Raw genomic sequence first — 23630 nt, 5'->3', positions numbered from 1 at the left:
GTGAGAGGGGGACCACGATGGAGCAGGAGGAAGAAGTTCCATAAACTCTCCCCTCACTGAAGATGAAGGAAGTGGCAGCGCTGACTGCAACCCCCCATTCCCTGCCCCTGCACCACTGGGGGAGGAGGTAGAGATATCGGGAGCAGAGCTGAGCCTGGGAAGAAGGGAGGGGTGGGGGGAAGGTGTTCTCAAGATGTGGCAATGCTTCTCACTGTCCTACTCTGTTATGTGTTGTTAGTGTCTGTGATAAATGTATGTTCTTTTTTTTTACTTCCCCTAACGAGTCTGCCTTTTGCTCATGATCATAAAGGGGAATTTTTCCCCATCCCAGTCCTATCTTGAACCCCAAGCCTGGCTCTCTGTCCCTTCTCATTGCCGGAAGAGAAGGGAGAGAGAGCCGCTGTGTTGTGGTTGGCTGCCAACCAGGCCCAAATCAATGTTTTTAAAAAGTCTGTACTTCAATATTCTATTATAGGTGGAAGAAAGACCTTCAAGTACAGAAATACCATGTCTCAAAAGTTTTTATGTCAGGGCTCATGAAAATGCTGTGTATCCATGAAAACAGCTGGGCAAGGTACTGCAAAATATGTGATGTTTTTGATTCAAATCTTGAACAAACAAAAGTCTATATTTTCAGTCCTAGTATGAAAATCTTTGGACTTAAAAAACAAACAAACAAACAAAAAAGCGAAAGGATTATAAATTGTCTTTTCTGGCTTTCCTGATGTCCCTTCTTCACTTAATAAAAGTACTGGAATGTGAACAAACTGTAGGGTACAGAAATGTCCATAAAACATCACACTTCCTGATTAATCCTCTTCAGCCATACCTGACTGCAAATGGAATGCAATTCCTTAGCACAGTCTGCTCGGTGATGGCAGGCACCTGGTCTGTTTTGCTGTCCAGTTTAAGAGTGCCTTTCATGGCAGCTGGAAGGTCCATGAGAGGACTTTATACTCTTCTGCCCATTAGTAAAGGCTGATACACTCATACAGATTCTAAAACATTTCCCAAACCTGCTTGTCCTAATAGATCGGTACTGGTCCATTTTCATAAGCCTTTAAGGAAAGGATAAGATTTGCTCTGCTTGAAACTCCTTTAAGATGTCTTGACTGCAAGCAGGAAGCATGGCTATGGACAAACTGCAGGGGCTCTCTACAGCTTTTAAAAACAGCATGTTGCCACAGATTCTCATCAATATATCTCAGTCTTTCCCAATAAGAGAAGTACAACTCAACAGAAGAAGTGAAACTGAGGAAGAAGTAGTTTATGTAATGGTCCTAACAAGAAGTGATGCTACAGTTTCTCCTGACTTTTTCATTTCTAACATGTATTGAAGAAAGAACTCTGTTGAAGTTGTTTCTCCAGCATCGTTCAGACCTGAAAATGTCCAAACATATATATCTCCCATTTTAAAATATGGTCTTGGGTTATGACCAATTTTGTTTTATTGTAACATAATGACATATGCTTGTTTCTGTACAACTTTATTCCCTAAGTTAGGTTTGCCTGTCCACTTATCCAAACAATAAATAAATTGGTTTTCAGACAGATGAGCCTTATCTGTTGCACAGCCAGGTTGTATCATCATACAAACATTAATACAAGAAGATAAAGGAAAGTGGGAACCCTCACCTAGTGTTGAAAAGACAGGAGAGACCAGACCAGACCAGCTGTTTTCAACAGCTGTGTGAACTTAGATTTGACTTAAGTCAGCTGTGTAACTGCACCTGAACAATGCCTCTGAATATTAGAAAGACATCGGACAAATATATCCAGCATAGTAACTTGGATTATGGAAACTGGCCATAGCTAAACTCTTACAGCTATGAGAAACTTGGTTTTACAAAGCACATCTGAAAGATATACAAATCATAGGACATTATCCATTATTTATAAGTGGCACGTTTACCTCCACGCTCCAGCTAAGCTCTCTGTGAATAATTGTATGTTTGTTTTCACATCATTTATTGTCTTATTGAGACAGTATCCTCCTTCAGTGGCATTACAATAAAACAACAGACCTAGGTATACCTCAGTGGTGGATTCTCCTTTTCTCGAGTTTTGTAATTTATTTATTTCTAATTGATGCTGCAGTGACAGTGCTATCTCCACATTCCTACCATTTTGCCAAATCAAAATGACTCTCATGCTTATTATAGCAGATCCTGCCTTGCTGTGTTTGGAAAACAACTCTGGAATCAACAAAAACCTCGGAGCTCACATGACAACTGCTCCATCATAAATAAAACAGTATCACTGTTGGAATTTTTTATTTTAAGTATTTCTAATCAATGCCAGGCATCTTTAAAGACACTGAATTTGGTCTTCCCTTTTTTAAATCTGTGGCAGCTTAAGAAGAGCTGACAGTGAGATTTCAGCAGCCAATCAAGTGTTAATTATCTTTACTGACTAAATCCACAGTCTGTCTTCCAACCTGTATGAAACTGAACTGCTGTCGTGTAAAACTTAGGGGCATCTGTCCAGACAGATGAAGCCCAGTGTTCTCCTAGCTCTGAAGCAGCTATTGCCTGAACGCTCTTTAGCCATGTATATTCTTCCTCCTACCATCCATTTACATAGATCTTTCATTTTAATTTGACCATTGTCATGTGAGCTTGAAGAGATATACTACTTTTCTTTAAGAGATCAGATCACCTTTTCCATGTGTAAAAGGATCATGAAAAATAAAGAAATGTCATGGGAGTCCTCCTAGGATAAAATACCTCCATGCTCCAAAATTCCGGATCCTTAACTTGCATTTGAAAATTGTTAACTTCCACTGAGTGACTCTAGAATTGCATGCTGCCTTCTGTCACAGTAATTAATGGGTCCCTACACTGCAATGTTTGTGCATTTAGTGATCTGTGAAGTATTAACCTGATAATGACAGCCTGGGATAGCACCACTCAGATACAAACAACTGGTGGGGTACAGCTAGAATCAATACTAGAAGCTGTGTGAAATTTATTTATATTCACAGGTCAATCTCAAATTTGCATGGGCTTACTAAAGCCAGTGTTTCTAAGAAGTTAAACCTAGTAACAAGAGACTCCATAAACATGTCTGTGACAGTGCAAGCATACTTCACTGGTTTAAAAACGGATGTGAAACTACAGCATTAAACCATCAACCAGAGATGCTTCAGGAAGCCCCACCTTTCTCCTGTTGTATGAATGAATAGCTGAGGATAGGGGAGTGCAAGTTTTGTTTTTTTTCTAGAGCTAAATCTGGCTTTCTGTTACTTACATGTGCACAAAGCGTAATTTCAGCACCAATTTCTGCACCACATTCCTGCTTCTTGCAACCTCAATCAACTTTTTCCATTCGCTCTCATTTACCTTGTGTATTAATTCTGCAGCAATCTGATCCAGCTGGAAAGCATTAATTTTACTACTGTCAAATTAGCTTTCTTCATGATCAGTTTTTTGCAGTGGTGAAAATTTGTACTGGCCTGAGTGCGCACATGGTTTCAGCAGAGCAGGGTAGCTAGGTAATGCCTTGTGTTTCCATGGACTTTCTCCACCAGGCTAAGCAACAGAATTCCACCATATTTTGTTTCATCCATTTCCCTGTTTGCCTACATACCTCCTTATTTTAAAGCATGACATCAGTCATGATGATGATTCAGGATGCCATACTAAAAACATAAATAAATAAAATTGAAATGTCTTTTTGCTTTAGCTCAGAGCCTGAGCTCATTATCATCTTCTCTGTATACCACACTCCCCAGTTCATTTCTTTGTAGATGTGCAGTATTAGGCTTCATAGCCAGATGTATCCTCTGTCAGGGGAAAAAAAAATCTGCTTACGCTGCAACCTGTCACCACTTCTCTGATGTGTCCACAAAAGGCACCTGCAGAAATACTGTTAGTCTCTTCAAATCATATGCAATGACATTGTTACTCTCTCTCTGCCTGAAGAAAGTATGAAAAAGCAAAGTGAAAAAAAAAAAAAAACCAAAACATAAAGACAATGATCAATATTGCTATAACAGGCAGAAATTTCATTCTGCCAATCACTGCAGCAATTACGGAGACTCACCTATTACTTTAAGAAAAAAGTAAAGATTTGTAATTCATGCTAATATTTCTTTGCACATAACATGGTATTTTGCTTTTAGACATAGAATTCTCAAAGCAGTTTCTAATGGGAAAATTGATACAGCAATACCAAGTGTCTTATGCAAGGCTACATGTCACTTCAGTGACAAAATAGATAAACACTACTTCCCCATCCCCAAAGCTCTTTTCCTATGCCATTACTTATCTAATATCAATGCACTTTTCTTACCGTAGAGCTTAGTGTGTACAACTACATGAGACACAGTTTACATTCATGTTCACTGTTCACATATAACTAAATCCACAAAACCCTTTTATAAACTGCGTAATTTACATTAAAAGTAGTGACATTCCACAGTTTGATGCCTGATCTTTGAATTCAGCGAATTAAATATCAGCAATTTTTAAAACCAGAGTTTAATTCTACTGTTCCTTCAAGCTCTTGTATAATCACATAGATTTTGTGTGGTTATTTACCTTTATTGGAGCTCTGCTTCTCAGAAGCTAAAACTAGAGTCCAATACACAGACCTAAGTCATTCTGTGTTCAGTGTTTACTTCCATTAATGATTTTTAAAATACTCTAAAAGGTGAATTTTAGCTGGCTGTGAAGCTATTCAATTGCCTAATATTAAAGGCATTTTCAGGAGGGTGATTTCTGTGGTTGAATTGGGAGGGTATGACTCAAAAAAACTGACACTTCAGGTCTGTTGCGCTCCTCAGGGTACAGGTGAGGTGAGGGAGCCTGCAGGACTGGAGCTGTGCTGTTACACCAGAGGGGTCTTTTCCTTTTTAGGATGTAAACAAACAAACACCTTTTACATTTATGTGACTACGGTGATTATGGATGTATTCAATGACAGGTTATATGGGGCTTTCAGCAACCTGATCTAGTAGATGTCCCTGCCCATGGCCACGGGCTTGGACCTAGATGGCCTTTCAAGTCCCTTCCAACCCAAACCACTCTAAGACTCTATGATTTTCATTTAGACTAGATTGCAGAAGTAATAGGATGCAAAGATCCTTACTGTATACCTGTAAAACTAAATGAAGCTCCAACAAGAGCATCTGCACTGTTTTGCATACAGCATGTTTGGATACTAACCCAATTCTGTCATTAACTTCTTATTTTAAGCATAAACGCCTCTCCAGTTTCCCCATCTACCTGCAGCAGGGGCTGCTTCTTGCTCCCTTCACAAGCTGCACCTGGTTTCCGTGCCGGCCCTGGGGCTGGTTTGGGGTTGCTCACCGGCCTTACGGGCGTTACTCTTGAGGCACAGAATCACGACTTCACAACCAGCAAGGTTATACAGTCGGTATGTTTATTCAGCGCTGGGCGCACGGGGGAACAATTTCCTCCAAATGCATACCCACCGGGAGCCAAAAGGGTCTCCCTTTTATTGTATAAAACGTTTCATATTCATTATCTATCCTAATACATATGCATCACTACTCCAAGGACAGGGAGGGAAGATTACAATTAGTTCCGAGAAATCATTAACATCTCCCCCCACCCCAAATTCCTCCCGCCGCGCTTGCGCAGTGCTCCCTGGTGGTCGTGGGCAGGGGTCGTCAGATGAAGGCTCGTAGTCTTCTTCACTATGTTCGCTAGTTGGCTTCGGCGCAAACTCAAGCCTGGGCTAATTTGAAGCTCCTTTGTCTTTATGGCTCAGTGGTTTCAGTTCCCCTCTTATCTCAAGGACAAGAGGTACCAGAGATGGCCCATCCTGCCTTCCTTCCATTCAATCACAAGGGCGTTACAGTCCTTTGATGAGGACCATCAACGGCCCATCTTGCTCTTTCTCATTCCATTGCAAAGGAGTTACCATGCTTTGATGGTTAGAGGCCATCTGGTGAGCATCCCAAGAAGGCGGGGGGACTATCGGGTTAATGTGAGCATCCGCTGAAAAGGGGGGGGCTATTGGGTTAGGGTTTCCTCAGATCACTCTGCCCGGCTCTTCCCGCCGCCGCCACAACACCGAAGCCCTTCTGACCCGCCCGCGCCTCAGGCCGCCATTTTCCCCCCTCTACCACCCGAGCAGTAACACCGCCTCCCCGCCGCCACCAGCCAAGACGTCCGTCCGTCCGTCCGTCCGTCCGTCCCTCCCTCCCTCCCTCCCCGCGCCGCTAGCAGGCACTCGGCCAGCTCGGCCCCCCGCCCGCCCAGCTCCGCGGGCAGCGCCGGCCGCAGGCACCGCCCGCTCCCGCCGGCGAGGGACCGCGCCGCGCCTGCGCGGCAGCGCTGCTGAGGCCGCCGCGGTGAGGGCAGGCGGGCGCATGCGCGGGGCCGGCGGCTGGTACGCAGGTGAGGCGGGCGGGGTGGGGGGGGGGGGGAAGCGGAGGTTCATGCCGCCGGGGGTTGTCGTCGTCCCCCTCCTGCCTGCGGAGGGAAAGAGAGCGGTCTCGCCTCGGAGCTCGCCTGCCCGTAGAGGTGGATCTTTTCGGAACTTCAGACGAGATCCGGAGGGTGCGAAACGGGCCTGGGGCAGGCTGGGAGCGCGGTGGCTCGGCCTCTGGAGGGTCGCCCTGTGGCGCAGCCGCTTCGGTGGGTGGCGGGTGGCTTTTCTGGGAGGGCCATGGGGAGAAAGAAACCTCTCGTCAGCCCCTGAGCATAAGGAGGCAGGGGTGGCTGGTGCTCTGTTTTCCCTGAAAAGCGTGGAGTCACGTTTAGAGCCTCAGACGGCCTTGGCTCCCCCGCTGCCATCGGGGCTGGTCAGCGGCTGGCAGGGGTCGGCCTAGGGAATGAGCCGGGGGAAAAGGAGCGTTACCCTCCTGCCCAGGTGAGGAAATGCACCTGGGCCACCTTACTAGGGACACTCACCTGGGGAAAAAATAATAAAAAAAAAATATTGAAGAAAATCAGATACGTGAAACGAAACTGTTCCAGGGGTCTGACGAATTACAGCTGTGTCGGTGAGGTGGGTGTTGCTGCTCCCGTGATACTGGCGTGGGGCGGGTGGTGCTTCAGGCAGAGCGGCAAGCAAAGCTGAGTTTTGGCCATGTGAGATTTCGTCAAGATAAGTGCGCTTTAGCATTTATAGTTTTCCATCCTGGGTTGGATTTGTTCGTGTTTTTATTTAATGTGTTCCTGTGACTAGCATAACTTTCAGGGAAGAAGGAACTTCCTGTTTTCTTCTGCAGCACCATCAAAATGAGGAAGCTGTGAAGTTGCTGGAAACTACTAGGGAAAATGTTAAGGATTTGAGTCTACACAATATGAAAAATTTTCCATCAGTACATTCTATAAAGTGCTGAGCATTTGACTAATACTGCAACGCCCTGCATGTCACCATGAAGTAAAAGATGTAGTGTGTCAGTTTTCTCACACAAGTTGAATGCTGTGCAGGCTTATCATACTTTTATAATGAGTAAAGGGTATTTGAGGCCTGGCTGACTAACTGTTGTAAAGTGTAGCACTTGGTTATGTAGAAGATGCATGTACTCTCTTTTTGAATGAAGTCTACAATAAAGTCTCAGGTGTAGAAGTCAGGTTGTCTCTTGAAGTCTTATTTGGAAACAAATGAAGGTGAGATAACGAGTGCTTTTCTATTTTTTTTTTCCTATGAAAACTTTAGGTAATATAAGATTTCGTTTATAAAAGAGAGAGGAAGCAGGCATGTCAGCTCTTTGTCCACCACCGTCTCCTGCAGTTGCTAAAACAGAGATCTCTTTGAATGGCGAGTCACCTTTATTAGCTGCCACTTTTGCTTACTGGGACAATATTCTTGGGCCCCGAGTGCGGCATATCTGGGCCCCAAAGACAGAGCAGGTACTTCTCAGTGATGGTGAAATAACTTTTCTTGCTAACCACACCCTGAATGGAGAAATACTTCGGAGTGCAGAAAGCGGTGCAATAGATGTGAAGTTCTTCGTCTTGGCAGAAAAGAGGGTAATAATTGTGTCATTAATCTTTGATGGAAATTGGAATGGAGACAGAAGCACATACGGACTATCAATTATACTTCCACAAAGTGAACTTGGCTTCTACCTGCCACTACACAGAGTGTGCGTGGATAGGTTAACACATATTATAAGGAAAGGAAGAATATGGATGCATAAGGTAGGTTTATTGTTCATTATTAAAAACAGTTGTACCACGTTGTCTTGAGCAAAAGCAAGAATTAAAATTCTGTGACACCTGTTATGTAGCAGTCCAGACAGGAAAACTCAGAGGGGGCTGACCTCTCTACAGGTGTACAATTTTGAAGATTAAAAGTTACCAACATGTCAGCAAATTCAAGAGGGGTTTCTAGCCACGTGATGTATGCTGGTAATATTATATAACCTGTACCAGGCTGTCTCGGTGAAAGAGGTATCCTGTACAGTTTTTCATCTCTCTGAATGTGATATACATTGTTTCTTTTAACTCTGTTAATCAGTGTATTTGAACTAGGTAGAATTGTAAATTTACTGTGCTTCAAATCATTGTTTTCACTGTTGAGGTCCAGAAGAGGAAAATGATGCAATTAATGTCATTGTTGTTAACAGTTTTATTTTTCAAAAAAAGGGTGTCAACGAACAATTTGGCAGGTGTTAAATTGTGTAAAACTAATGGGAGAACCACAAATATACATCTACTTTAGTCCAAAATTTTCTACTTTTGAAATTCAAAAGGAGAACACACTATATTTCTCTGAAGAATTGCAAAGCTTACCTTTGGGTACATTATGAATATTTCTTTACTAGGTGAAAATTGTTCCATATTTTTGTTTAAATAACATTCTAATAATAAATATTAAAATCTCAGTCGTCTTCATGGAGTACAAGTTGTCTTAGAGCAGTAGATTGCATGTCAGCTGTAATGTGTATTCTGATGCATGTTTGTCTGGTAAAGTTTTTGTTCCTCTTCTGTTCTGAGACCTTGTCAGCATTACTTTAAACTTCCTCTTTGAGTGCTTTTATGTGAGCTAATTAAGATTCCAGAAATAATAAGCTGATGTTAGTTTTTGTGGTGGTGTTTCTTTTTTGCTACATGAACAAACTGCATTGGATTTTCCTGTATTACCAGATGATGGCTGGCAGTGTTTTCCGTAACATTGACTCTTGAGACTCCTGGGGTTTATTTTTCAGAGAAAAGTTAGGACATAAGGTTCGTTTTCAATATAGTAGAAACAGAAATGTTTCATTCCTAATCTAGTCTTCTGAAAGTTGCTAGATGTTAGTGCTTTTGATGTAAGTGAATGCAGTCTCATGTTCTTGATTACATTGCTTCTCTGTCATTTAGTGTCCTCTGCATTGACTTTTAATGTTAGTGGTCAAATAGAATTGTCTATAGTACGTCTTTTCTCTTTTTGGACATGGATCCATATCAATATATCTCCACAGCTGAAATAGACTTCAGGTGGCATTGAGAACGACAAAAAAATATTTCCTACTAGTTTCCTTAGAAACTAATCATTAAGTTCTTCATTCTTTTTCAGATGTTCTCGAAGCAGGTAAGGAAACTGGGTTAGCTGAGACAGTGATACAGTCTGAAATAGATATTTATTGTCTCTTTTTTTTTTTTTTTTTTTTCTCTTTTGGAAGATCACAGTACAAAATAGGTGACAGATTTAATCAGAACCAGGGAGGGACTCCACAAAATAGTCTTGATAGCCTGAAGGCAAGTTCTCTGTTCAGCAACTCTATAATGTAGTAAACTTGGTTAGAACTGCAAGTATCTACAGTGCTGCAGCTTTACCTGGAGGAGAGACAACTTTGAAAATTTAAATTAAAGTTTAGGCATGAGTTGTAGAATTATAATCTTGAGTTAAGAGGCTCATTTTGTAGTTTGTGTTTTGAGGCAAGTCAGCAGCTATGGCTACAATAGAACAAAAAACGTTGGAAGTTATATCTGAAAGGAACGTTGTATCTGTTCTGGAGTTTCTAGTGGTTGTGGTTATGAGTTTTGTGTAGAGCCGGACAACGTTTCCAGATAGACTTTAGAAAAGAAGAAGGCTTCTGAACTCAAGGACTAGGAGAAACATGGAACAGTCATCAGACTGGCAAAGAAAGACAACTCCAAGCAAGTCATCTATGTGGGATTAGAAACCCCCTTTATCTACTTCAATTTTATGTTCCAGATGTTTGTCTCATAATTTTGAGCAGTTAGATTTCTAAAAAGAAGAGGCTTACACCATTTATTCAGCCTTATCTTCATGAAGACTGACTTCCTTTAAAGCAGAGAGTTTTCATTGTCAAGAATCTCTTACTTCACTGACACTGAACTCAAGGATGGAGGTGCCCTGAAGGAATCTGCCTCGTTCCAGTATTGTTTTTCACAGATGCTCCTTTTAGATGGTTAAACAAGTTTTATTACTGTTTTAGGGCAAGTTACTGTAGCTTGTTCCCTATTCACCTGCTCAAGAAATATTATGTAATTTGTTTTCCCACTTGAAGTTGATGAACTTGGAGTAGTTCAGCCACAGGAAACGAATGAGTAACCAATAAAAATGGAATAACCTGTCAGCATCTATCAAGAAATATAATTAGTTCTCGTATTGTCTTCCATTTTTGCTTCTGGTATTGATTGCTCCAGTGATTAATGATGAATTCTCTTTGTGTATAATAACTTGATTCCATTGTAAGTTGCATTTTGAGTTCAGTTTGCTGCTCAGCTGCTGGTGAGTCTGTTTTGAGAACTTTGTCCAGTTTCTTGTACATCGTGTTTTGTGTATTTTGAGGTTTCATGTCTCCTGTACTTGGTTATAAAACAATGTTTTGAAGACTTGTCAGTGTCTTAAGATGTGGGGGGGAAAAAAAAAAAAGTCCTGTTTTTCCTGCCTTCCCCAAACAAATAATTTTTTCTCATTCTGGAGATCTCATTTTTTTTCTTGCTGCATCAGGAACCATCAAACCTTATCCATCTGAAAACAAAAATCCATACATAAAGTGGATTTCTGCACCATAATCTGATAATTTGGCACTTTCTTGATCTATAAAGAAGAAAAATAACGTTTTGTCATTGTCATCACACCCTCCCTTTCCTGCTACTCCTGCCCAAGCATGTGAGAGGTTTGGTGGGGGGCAAAGTGGGAGCATTGACCTATTTAAAATGACATCACTTCCTCCTATTGCCAACTCTGTAAAAGAAAAAAAGACTTGAACATGAAAATTTGAATCTAAGAAGCATGACTCCACAGGGAAGAAACTGTACCATTTGACTGTTGTGTGCATACCTGTATAAACAAATACCAGAGCGTTTATATTTAACTGCTTCTCTTGCTCAGGAGAGGCAAGAACATTTCCAGAAGATTGTCTTGGAAGGCTCGGAGAGAATGGAGGATCAGGTAAGGGCCATCTGGTTGATGCGTATGGCACACCATCACAAAACTATTTGACTGCATCTGGTGACTGTAGAAGTTGGTGCTGCTTCTTATTTTTGGGATCCAGGAAGATACTTTGGACTGGCTGATGACCTGCCATGCACAGGAGGCAAAGTTTCTGAAGATAGGACGATGGAAGCTGTGAACAAGTTGAAGGAAAATATATTCATCACTTTATGGGTAAAGTGGAAATCTATGAAGAATATTACCTTTCAGAAAAGGGAAGTCATTTACTTGAACTTGAAGCTCTGTAAAGGTAGTAGCTTCCATAGATTGATGCTCGCCTCCTGTCAAGGGTGGTTGTTCACTAGGTCATTACCTTTTCGAGTTACAGAGACGTACAGAATCTCATGTGGAATGTGGTTCAAGACCTAATGGATAAGACTGTGAAAAGAATTTGATGTCTGAAACTGTAAATATGAAATTGTGGCTTCAGTTTCTTGTGATAGATAAAACAGATAAGTAATTTTGTATGTTAATAACTAATATGCCTTGTTTTGGTTTCCTATCATTGTTAAAACATCAGACTGACTTAAAATGCTTACCAGTAATTGCACATAATATGGTATGATCAGATTATCTCACTCCAAATACTTTTTCTCCAGGCCAATCAAATGATTGTGAAAATTAGCACAGGACCCTGGAAATAAATTTTAGACACCATGTCGAGTAGCAAAATGTATGTTTCCAGTTCATAATGATTGATGATCAAAGCCCTAGAAGTCTGTGTCAATTTCTGCTCATACCACACTTCCAAACAGTAGGAAGTTAAAGATGTTTTGCATGTAATACTGCAAGTTCATGTTAGTAGTAACTTTTAATACTGCACAACGTGCTTTTTTTCTTCAAGCATTTTATTTATTGCACAGGGCCAGAGCATCATTCCAATGCTGACAGGAGAAGTCATTCCTGTAATGGAACTCCTTTCATCTATGAAATCACACAGTGTTCCAGAAGAAATAGATGTAAGTCCTTGTGTTCTTTGCATTCTATATAAAAAAGTGTCTTTGGCAGTCTGGTTTGATACCCTCTTTGGCAAACAAAATCCCACAGTTGTCATAAATTCTTGTACACTTCAATTGTTTTGCACCAAGTTCTGTATGGTGTAGGGAATGGTTTAACATAACTGTTTTATTTCAGTAAATGTAACAGTACTAGCAGTGGTTTTTATGGTCAGCACTCCGCAAAATTGACTACATAGGATGATACCATTTTAAGAGTGGAGTAGAAAGAATATTTGATGCAAAACAAAATGAATGGGAAGGTAAATGGTTTTAATGTTGATACCTGTTTCAGCATGGGTTCATGTTCTCATAGAATAAATAGAAGTGGTCTCACATGCACTAATTTAAAGTATTCTGGACAAGGTTACAGAAAAAAACACTGGGATGAATCTGACTTGTGACTGGTGAAGAAGGTTTAATAATCAAGTGACTTCATTTTCAGAATTGCTTGGCTGAAGTCAGAAGGAGGTCTTTTTAAGGTTGTGCTTTTGGGCAGTCTTACAATTTAGCTTAAATAGTTCCCAAACTGTTCCCACCTATCATTAAAACCAAAAATCAGTTAATTGGAAGGTGTTGCAGATCCTTGTCTAATCTTTGTTTATATTTACTTACATTTCAGATAAGTGACACAGTGCTAAATGATGATGACATTGGGGATAGTTGCCACGAAGGCTTTCTTCTCAAGTATGAATTTCAGTTTTGATTTATGCTGTAGTAAAATGATTTAAACTTATGTGTTATATATATATATCTGTATGTGCATGTGAGCATTTATTAGATTCGTTTTCTTTATAGGAGTGGGGAGGATGACATTTATTTGGCTTTTTGAGATTTTTGTCTATAAAATGTTGTAGAAGTTGCTGGTTTCTTAGAAGAATGGCTCTAGGCTAATAGCCATATCTCTATAGAGTGTGTTGTCACAAAGTCATTTACTTGATAGAGTTCCTATAAAATATAATTTTCTTTATACTTAAGTTCAATTTTATGAGGCTATAAGGCAAAGCCTTACATTTTTATGTTTTTATGTAAGACCAAAAAACCTGGGGTTGCGTTTAATGCATAAACTATGAATAGGAGTCATTAATGGTATGGCATATAGAGCACTTAAGTTGTGTATTTATCTTCTCCCCGCTCCTTCTCCTACTTCCCATTTTTAATGTGTAAGTGAAAGCAGTCACACTTGAGAGCAGCTTGGTCTTTTCCTGTGGGAAGGCATATTTCATAGATTTTTAACTGATGTTCTGTTACCTTTCAGTAAGTCTCCAGTGTAACTACATTCATTTATGTAGTGCTTAGTGCCATTTATTTATACAGTGTCACATATGCTTCCAGTAATATAGAAATTCATAGTTAATGTAACTAATTCTTCACAATGATGTAGTATTTAGTTCCATGGAGAATTTGGGAAATAATGAAGTGAATATCACGGAACAGCTTATTGTAGACAACTAAAGCCCTTGATCCTACAATGATGGTTCACATAGTAGACTGTAGGGTGTCAGCTACCTCCTCTTGCTACTTCCCCTTGGAAATTTTTTCCTGAAAAGAATAACTTGGACATTCATGTGAAGGGTCCACATGTCTGCTTTTTAGCTTATCTGCAAAGTTTATTAGCTCATCTAGGTTCAGATTTCAAGTCTTAACTATAGTGTTGTATGGCTTTTTACATGTTGCTGAATAAAAATTGGATTAAACTAAATAAAATGCCACATCAACAATACCAACCTCTAAAAACAGCAATCATGCTTTCTTAGTAACTACTAAATGATTCTGAACAGCTATTTCTGCCCCAAAGGAAGAATTTGTAAGAATTCAGATGACCTTAAATTCTTAAACTCTTAGAATATACCTGATAAGATAAACAGTAGAAAGTCCACCTGTAGATTTCAAAGGCTGAGTGTGTTACAGTCCTTATCAATTAAAGGTGTTTGTTAGAACCAGTTAATCACATACAATGCATCCTTCAGTAAGATAGTATAAATGTACTTTTGTATATTCACAGACACTGGAGAAATTTTTTTAATAATAGTATTTATACTTTCTAGAGGATCTAGACTTCTTGAAGCTTTGGACCAAGTGTTGGTTTGAGAAGGCACAGGGAGAAAGTGAGATAAGGATAAGAAACCTCAACAGAAGTTTCTTAATGACAAGTTAAGACTTGTGAACATTTGTCCAGGTACATTTACTGCAGCATCCAAACTTAAAATAAAAATTAAATCACATTTGTGACAACTCAGAAGAAAAGATCACTCAACTTCCAGCATGCCCGTCTGTATTCTGAGGGACTCGAGTTTGTAACGTACTTTTGCTCATGAAGTTAGTCACCAGTAGAACAGTTTACCTGCTAAGTCTCCCAAACTGTCTTCTGATCCACAGTTTCAGAAAAGGAGGACAACCATAGAATAGATCTTCTGCCAAGATGCTTTCAGATCCTTCATTTTTAATGTCTTCTATTACTTTAGAGAAATTATTTTATACAGATTCTGTAGTACAATTAGATAGTAGCAGTAGACAGTTTCTGTTTTCTCTGTAACTGGTGTTTGGAGGTTTTGAGTGGCAGTCTTTTTATTCATCAAAATGAAAATGTAGATACTGTTGAACTTTTGGATTTCAGCAGTAACCAACACGCAGCTGTGTGAAGTCCTTTAGGTATTGTATTAGGAGCACTTCATTCTTCTTGTGAAGTTGATAATTGTTTTGCTTGAAAAGTCTGATTAAACATATTAACCTATGTTTATTTTTATTTGCAGTGCAATTAGTTCACACCTACAGACCTGTGGGTGTTCTGTAGTTGTAGGAAGCAGCGCAGAAAAAGTTAATAAGGTAATGCACTTTCTAATAAACCAACCTTAAATGTGGGTTTTTAGGAGTGTTAGTGTGTTATTTGGAACAAGGTTTATCTATAAACGTGCTTGAGGTTGAAGAAGAAGAGAATACCGTTGTCTGAGTATCCTTCTTCAGCTCATTGGTCAAGCAGCTGATATACTGCCTGAAAATTGCCTTATCGGTTGTATTCTGGCAACTATAAGAAACCCAATATATTTCATTTAATTGATACTGCATCATTTCATTGGTACTATAGGCCCCCCTAAAGGGAGCCTATAAGAAGGCTGGAGGGGGACTTTTTACAAGGACATGTAGTGATAGGACAAGAGGCAACCGTTTTAGACTCAGACAGTGGACTGAGATTAGATGTAAATAAATTCTTCCCTGTGAGGGCGGTGAGACCCTGGCACAGGTTGCCCAGAGAAGCTGTGGCTGCCCCCTCCCTGGAAGGGTTCAAGGCCAGGTTGGACAGGGCTTGGAGCAACCTGGGCTAGTGGAAGGTGTCCCAGCCCATGGCAGGGGGGTGTAACTAGATGATCTTTAAGGTCCCTTCCAACCCAAACCATTCTGTGATAAACAAGTAGTAAATGAGTCTGAGCTTTTTAAAGTAGGTTTGTTAGCTAAAATATACAAATTGAAGTTTTCTGAACTGGCTATAGCTCAGCTATATCAGTGGGTATTATCTGTATAGCCTTAAGAAATTCATATCTGCATAATTTCTCTTACACTGGGGAATAAATGTGCTTCTGCATCATGAACTGCTTGTGTTTCATGGAACATCAAAGCTGTTGAATAAGTAGTCACACACACATGTTGAAACAAGCAGGCTTACTAGGACCTTAAACCATTCCAGGAATTGCAGCATTTTTTTCTTTGTAGCTGTGTTTGTGTTGATTTCATCTTCAGTCTGTTTAAAACTTAATTAGTAAATAAGTGTACAGTTTAACTGGTAGGTCTTAAGTTAGATTTGACTCAGCTTTCCACAAGAACCAGAAAGAGGCCAAGTACAGTTATAAACCCCTAAAACTGAGTCCTGTAACAACAAAGCACTCAGTGTGTTATACTTAATGGAGCACATTAGTAGGGGTGCTGTTTAGGAGCTTTCAGGTCAAGAAACAATAAGCAGCATTAACTGAACCTCTTGACAGGGAAGAATATGTAATGTACATCATTATGGTCTATTTTGGAGGAAAAAAGATCACCCTTGGAAGCTGTCATTTCAGAACAAGAAAATAATAACATTTTGTGGTAGACTTTTTTCCCATGCTGTTATTTCTTTTAACTCTCTTGTGAGCTTGTTATGAAATTTTTTATTTGAACCAATATAAAACTATCACTCGTACTGCTTTTCATCTACAATTCTTGTGTAAATGGAGAGTGTCTCATGCTTATTTTAAGCTTACTCAGTACATGAAGGAAAAATCAAATTAGGATCTTTCCCTTATTCAGAATTCTCCAAGTACTTTTTTTGTATATGGCTTTTGGATTAAACCAAAATGGTAGTTCCAGATAAATTGAAAGCAATTCCTGGAAGAAATATGTTTGTGTTTACTGTCCATTGAAGTATTTCTTAAAGCATATTTATTTTTAGCATAATCAGTGTATCAGCATTTTGTTCAGAGAGATTTACATTTGTCTTGCATGTAATTAGGGTGTTACTCCATCACTTCTAATAAAAACACTGAAGTTAGTTTTCAGTTAGGATATTCAGAGACAAATCATGAAGAAAACGTTTTCTTCGTGAGAAAATTTCACTAAATTAATTGCCTCTCTACATTCATGACTGGGTCCTTTTAATAAACCTCTTTGATTCAGAATATCCCTGCAACTGGAAATTAAAAGAAGGGTTTAATATAAGTGTGCAATCCTGGAGCCTTCAGGTATTAGATGCCATGGCACTTAATGACTATACCAATACTGCTGTGAGGCTCTGCGTGGTTATATAAGCATTATAAGTTTTCAATTTACACTGGGGTCACGCAATAACAACAGTGCCATGTCCTAAGACCATGACAAAGGTCCTACAATGGTACATGTGTAGAAGCAGTATATTCAGATAACTTTGTTTTCTGATAGGGAATGTTTTTGGGCTCTTCTGTCTGATTATGTTTTTAATTGTGATGTACTAATTAACGAGCTCTAGTTTATTTTGTAAGACTGAAACCTTCCTTTGAGGAAAAACTCATTTTTATTTTCAAAGTTAATGCCTTTTTTGGTATATATATGAATGTATCTGTGTGTATTGCTTCAGTGTGAAATAAAAACTAAGGACAGTGGTCCTGCTGAATATTACTACATATTAATTGTAGACTATACATATTATGTATTTTATAATATGTATGGCTCCTTGTTGAAGTGAAATATAATAGTCGTCTTTTTAAAAAGCTCAAGGCACCTCTAGTAAACCTGTGTTTGAAATAAGCAGTTCATGATGCTTTGTAAAAATTGGGGTGGGGTATGCATTGTTTCATGTGTATTGGCAGAGATGGTAAAGCACCTCTGATCAAATGAACAGTAAATGCTGGTACTCAAAAATAATCATAAGCAAGAGGGGAAGCAGAAAAAAGAAAATTCTCAGTTCTTAGCTGAACTCAGCTAACCATAGTTAGTGTGTGTTGTTTCAAGGATGTGAAATTTGCACATGGTTAAGTTAGCATAATAGAAGAAGTGTTAAGAGCTTCAGTGATTATAAAAATTTTAATGTTTGTGCTTCATAAAATAATTAATTAAAAGGCTTTAAGGTCTAAATGTTGAGGATGTAAAATAATGTATTGATAAGCTAGACACTAGGGAAAAAAACCAGTCTGAAAGAATGTGAGTCTCTAGATACATCCAGTGTAAATCTCATAAATTCTACCCAGGCTCTTATCAGCAGTGTGCTCTTTGTGTCATGGTGCTACTGTTCTGAAGTAATTGCTTGCTTTATGTCATACTTTAGCTTTCCTTAAGGTAAAATCCATGTATTGCATATTGCTAAAGTGACGAAAAACACTAGTCAGAAACTATGTTGTCATTGTTTTAGGTACTGCATAAACACATTGTGCAATGATAGAGCCTTCTCAAACACCTTACAGATACAGGTGGGACACCACAGGTTAAGACTGAAAGGTTAGCAAAATGGAATACATGTTTGTATTTGGAGATTATTACTTTGTAGCTGTTGCAGCACAGGAGTTAGAAAACTGATAATGAAGTACCTTTGTTGCTTTTAATGGAGAGTTTGAGGAAATTACTGAGGAAATAAGCATGGATACTTATCTAGGAAATTGGCTGTGCCTGATTGGAGACAATAGCTGCTGTTTCAATATGGAATTAATAAAATAAGAGGCTTAAAAGGCTAGGAAAGTAATCACAGTAACTCATGTTTATGTAATAGGAAGGGGAAGCAGAAGGCATGTGTGATTTGTTCTTCATAGTTGGATCAAAACCAAACTTTTCCAAAAACTGTTGGATTTGACAAGTTCGAGTGATACGGTTTACAGCTTAATAATTTAAGCATGTCACTATTCTGTGACCCTGGTAAAGTTTTGGCTTTTCTAATAATCATGCCGAACTTTTTTGTTCATCATTTGAAATGCCTAATACATTCTAGTCAGAAATTACATTTGAAGAGCAGTTCATTCCTTACCCATTCGTGTTTTTCAAAACTGTTCTTTTTAATGCAGATTGTGAGAACATTGTGTCTGTTTCTTACACCATCAGAGCGGAAGTGTTCCAGACTCTGTAGAAATGAGTCATCTTTCAAATACGAGTCAGGACTTTTTGTCCAAGGCTTACTCAAAGTAAGTACACTTAAAGTTCTATTTTTCTGTAGCTGAAGAACAGTCTTCAGTCTATGTATATATCTTATGCACACACATACACACGTTCATCTTCAAAGAAATATATCATCTCCCCTTAATTACTTTGTGGCACTACAGCTTTACTTACAACTATTTGCATGTTGAAATTCCAAGCCAGTTTTTTCTCTAGCACATTTATTACTTGAATATTGTCCAAAGTTGTTCCTATACTTTGAGATACTGTAGTAATGCTCTTTTGCCTAGTTGGGGCTAGAATCCCAAAAGACATTAAGTTTTTATGTTGTACCAAAACCAAAAAAGAACAGTCCATTAGTCCTACTGTTTCCAAGTATTTTAAAAGGACTGCAGCAATGGTTGAAGATGAATAGAAAAATAATGCTTCCTGCTCTAGCAAGCAGTCTAGACTTACTGGATAATTATAAGAGTGTAATGTTAATGGGCTCATGAGCCAGATGATGCAATACTGTAACTGACAGGTTACCTGAGTGCCTGGTTTTGTTGTTACATTAAGGGAATCATCCAGTATAAAGGACTTTTTACTGGGCTACAGCCACCAGTTCTCTCAAACAAAATATGTCTAAACAAATGGGATTTAAAATTCAGGCATGATGCTTTAATATTGTTTTGTTCCAATATAGCTTTTTTAAAAAAAAAAAAAGTAACTAGAAGAATAATTTTTTTCACTGAAACAGGATGCAACAGGAAGCTTTGTGTTGCCCTTCCGTCAAGTAATGTATGCCCCATATCCTACTACACATATAGATGTAGATGTCAATACAGTGAAGCAGATGCCCCCTTGTCATGAGCACATCTATAACCAACGACGATATATGAGATCTGAGCTGACAGCATTTTGGAGAGCTAATTCAGATGAAGAAATGTCTCAAGATCATATTATCCACACAGATGAGAGTTTCACACCCGATTTGTATGTACTCTTCTCTCACATCTCTCAAAGTGACTTGATTTGGGACGAGAGACTAAAGTAGTACAGAGTGTACTTTCTGATAAAGCACATGAGTTTTTCTTGCTTTTAAGAAGTTCCTCCAGCTCTGGTAGTCGCATTTGTTCTAGAGGAACTTACTAGTTCCGTCAGTAGTTTTGTTGCATTAAATATTACTGAAATTCATTTTCAATTATACTTTTGACCATGTTATGTTAATTTTGTTGCCTGTTTTAATTAGGGGTATAATAGAGCTAAGTGTACTTGACAGGACCCAATGGCTTTCTTGGGTTTAGTTCATTCCATCTGAAAGTTTTTCTTTAAAATTCTGTATTAACTCTAATAATAGCAAGATTATAATTCACTAAGATTCTAAACTCACTGTTAATTTCTGCCAGATTGTAAACAGTAGGGCTATTGCTGTGCAATTGCTGGACAGTTAGTGTCCCTTCATGGTACTACCTCAAATTTTTGTTTGCTTTCTTTTCTATAGAAATGTCTTTCAAGATATCGTGCATCGAGATACGTTAGTAAAAGCCTTCCTGGATCAGGTAATTGTTGCTTTTTCAGAAAGAAAAAGAGCTAAAGTTTAGTACTTTGAGCCCTAGTAACAGATAACACGAATAGATAATTTGTTAGCTTGATAGCCCTGTTTCATACTAGTGCTATGATTCTTCTCTGCATAAGTAGAGAGAAAAATACTTGTGTTATTTGTAGTATTAATATAATACAGAAACTCCTTCTTATGTATGAAAAACAATGCACATTTTCTATTGCTGGGCAACAGTGTCTACAATTACAGTGTTGGGAAAGCTACTTGACTGGGATTAATTTCAGATCATTTTAAAAAGGAAAGGAATACTTGACCTAAACAGAATTGTAAACCAGCTTAATTTATTGCACCTGAGCAGCTAGAAAACTAAGAAGGAATGTTGAGTATATTTACAAATCCACTGTTAATGTGCCTGCTTTGTTTATAATTAAGGATATGCTACATGTATATGCAATGTTTCTTTATATTCCACATTCTTAAAGTGATTCTTGAATTTCAATATCTACTTAATTTTCTACTATAATTTTCAACAGATCTTTCATCTGAAGCCTGGCTTGTCTCTAAGGAGTACTTTCCTTGCACAGTTTCTGCTAGTCCTTCACAGAAAAGCCTTAACTTTAATAAAATACATAGAGGATGACACGTAAGTGAACAAATAATAGAAAGCAGGCTTTGAGAAACTTCCCCTATTCTTTCTTACAGCACCCTTTTTTATTTTCTTGCAGGCAAAAAGGAAAAAAAACCTTTTAAGTCTCTTCGTAGTTTAAAAGTAGATCTTGACTTAACAGCAGAGGGCGATCTTAACATTATAATGGCTTTGGCTGAGAAGATTAAACCAGGTCTACATTCCTTTATCTTTGGGAAGTCGTTCTACACTAGTGTACAAGAACGTGACATGCTGATGACATTTTAAAGTTCTCCACTGCTAATGTGTAATATTGCAGTCTTGCATGGCACGAAAAGAAATTTGTCAGTATGACCACCACACTTGTGACAATCATTGACTTGACTGGGGATAAAGCATTAAGAGCACAGTAACACTAAGTCTGTCCGAAGCAGGAGGGAGTCTTGTTAGAGGGAATATCAGCTTAGCTAGACAAGCATGATTTTAATCAATCCATCTCTTCTGTATGCTTCTTTTGAACAGTAGAAATAAATGTTACCAGAAGTTCCTTTGACATACGGGTTTATGAGATAAATTTGAACATGTTTTAGTGTACAATGAAGGGAAGCATTTTAATTTTTTTTCCCCAGAGACTTCCTTCAGGTGTGTGTCAGTTTTTCTCTGTTCTGCTGTGTCAGTATTTTCAGTGTTTCCACAGAAAGCAGTACATCATATAAGCGTGGAATGGTTTCAGTTGGAAGCGACCATAAAAGTCATCTAGTTCCAACTCCCCTGCCATGGGCAGGGCCCCCTTCCCCCAGCCCAAGGTGCTCCCAGCCCCGTCCAACCTGGCCTTGAACCCTTCCAGGAGGGGGCACCCACAGCTGCTCTGGGCACCCTGTGCCAGGGTCTCACCACCTTCACAGTGAAAAACTTCTTCCCTATATCTAATCTAATACAACTCAATGTAACTCAATTTTATCTTCCTTATATCTAATTAGAGAGGCCATATGACATCTCTAATCATGGAGGTTGCAGAATAGGGGCCTTCCAATCATTTCAAAGGGTTTTTAAAAATGTTTGTTCTTATCTATGTGGTACAAATCTGAAATATATCTTCCCTCATCTCCCTTCTTAACACTACTGGCTCCTTCATTTAGAACATTTAAAGGTGTGTGGGATTTTCAGTGTACTACAAAGTGCTATTCTTGTGTGGAAATTGTTGACTATTAGCAGCTTAAATAGTATCACTCTGCATGTGGGAACTGGGTCATTATTTAAGCAACTTTGTGCATGTAAGTGCCAACCTGTCACAGATTGTTGGGTCATCCTTCAGTGAACTGTTCAGTGATGCAGCACAACTGAGCTCTTTCAAAACACAAAACAGAAAACTTGTGTTATTCAGCAGCAGTTGTCAGTCTTTCTGTCTGTAAACTGCTGCTGGTTTTTCCATTGTCAGTGTGAATAAAGTTCAGATTGAAGTATCAAACTTTACCAAAGAACGCCAAATTGATAGCCAAACTAAAAGATAAGATAGTAATTTTTTTTATACTGCCATTAATGTATTTAATAATCCTTAATTCAGAGATGAGCACAGCTATGAACAATATGATTAGCATTTTACTAAGTGAATTCTAGTCAGTAATTTTGCCAGTCTTCTGAGTTCATCTTAGCACATCTCCAACTTTGCTTTGCTTTAAAATAAAAACATATTTTCTATTTGTATGCCTCAACCTTTCTTTACCAGTAGCATGTAGGAGTGGTGTGGTGTCAGGTTAATCCAGACCACTTTTTTTGAGTTGTGACACATGGTTGCTGCATTTTACATTGAAATCAGTGGAACATGTGTACTACATGTTGTTGTACATCTTCTCTTTTTGGGTAAACACCAGAATGTGTTTGTGTCATGTTTTAGTGTAACCTCATAACTCAATCTTCATTGTGAAAGAGCTGCACTTGTGATTGGAGAAGCCATGGTTGCTTTGTTGCTTAAATTGTTTATAACACTCCTTGGTGAACAGGCTTCTATCTTCAAGATAGCTTTTTAGCGTGTCTTTCATGAAGTGAGGTGTAAAAGCTAACAGAAGTTAGATTCACAACTTTTCCTGAAATGTCCAACACTCATATTTTAAAAGTAATACTTTATTTAAATGCCCAGAATTCCCTTACATTTCCTGAAAGACAATGATTCACAATTAAATACTTACAGCTTCTGAAAGATGTGGAATTGAGCCCCAGCTGCACATTGTTTTTGCGAGTGAACATAACTACACTCCCTGACAGAGTCCCACCCCATCTTTCCTGTAGCACCCTCTAAGTACTGGAAGACTGCTAGAAGGTCTCTCTGGAGCCTTCTTCTCTCCAGGCTGAACAACCCCAACTCTCTCAGACTGTCCTTGCGGGGGAGGTGCTTCAGCCCCTTGGTCATCATTGTGGCCTCCTCTGGACCCACTCAAGCATGTCCATGTCCTTCTTATGCTGGGGACCCCAGAGCTGGACACAGCACGGCAGGTGGGGTCTCACAAGAGTG

The 23630-nt window shown here is 39.0% G+C and overlaps 1 protein-coding gene across 7 annotated transcripts; it reads left to right on the top strand.

The window, feature by feature from the left end:
• Positions 1 to 6234: 6234 nt before the first annotated feature.
• C9orf72 (C9orf72-SMCR8 complex subunit) lies at positions 6235 to 21674 on the top strand. Of its 7 annotated transcripts, none has more exons than XM_042787963.1 (11): positions 6235 to 6368; positions 7639 to 8123; positions 11272 to 11331; positions 12237 to 12332; positions 12991 to 13055; positions 15122 to 15194; positions 18863 to 18979; positions 19693 to 19928; positions 20437 to 20494; positions 21030 to 21139; positions 21222 to 21352. In XM_042787963.1, the coding sequence occupies exons 2-11, from the start codon at positions 7680 to 7682 to the stop codon at positions 21244 to 21246; spliced, it is 1284 nt and encodes a 427-aa protein (XP_042643897.1). In that variant the 5' UTR covers positions 6235 to 6368; positions 7639 to 7679; the 3' UTR covers positions 21247 to 21352. The 7 variants fall into 7 exon arrangements, with proteins under 7 accessions (XP_042643897.1, XP_032865903.2, XP_032865902.2 ...); XM_033010012.2 differs by lacking the exon at positions 6235 to 6368 and adding an exon at positions 6381 to 6530; XM_033010011.2 differs by lacking the exon at positions 6235 to 6368 and adding an exon at positions 6381 to 6608.
• Positions 21675 to 23630: the final 1956 nt, after the last annotated feature.

Source organism: Tyto alba, unplaced genomic scaffold, assembly GCF_018691265.1.
Source record: "Tyto alba isolate M040663 unplaced genomic scaffold, T.alba_DEE_v4.0 Super-Scaffold_13, whole genome shotgun sequence".
NCBI lineage: Eukaryota > Metazoa > Chordata > Aves > Strigiformes > Tytonidae > Tyto > Tyto alba.
The sequence above is the reverse complement of the archived record's forward strand: the minus strand, read 5'-3'. Positions and strand labels throughout refer to the sequence as shown.

What these genes read in the sequence shown, in the direction of transcription:
- C9orf72 (XM_042787964.1), top strand. Translation starts at nt 7,680, where the DNA reads ATGTCAGCTCTTTGTCCACCACCGTCTCCTGCAGTTGCTAAAACAGAG. An exon ending in GAAGAATATGGATGCATAAG is followed by an intron (nt 8,124 to 11,271) that starts GTAGGTTTATTG and finishes TCTCTTGCTCAG; the next exon opens with GAGAGGCAAGAACATTTCCA. An exon ending in TAAAAGCCTTCCTGGATCAG is followed by an intron (nt 20,495 to 21,029) that starts GTAATTGTTGCT and finishes AATTTTCAACAG; the next exon opens with ATCTTTCATCTGAAGCCTGG.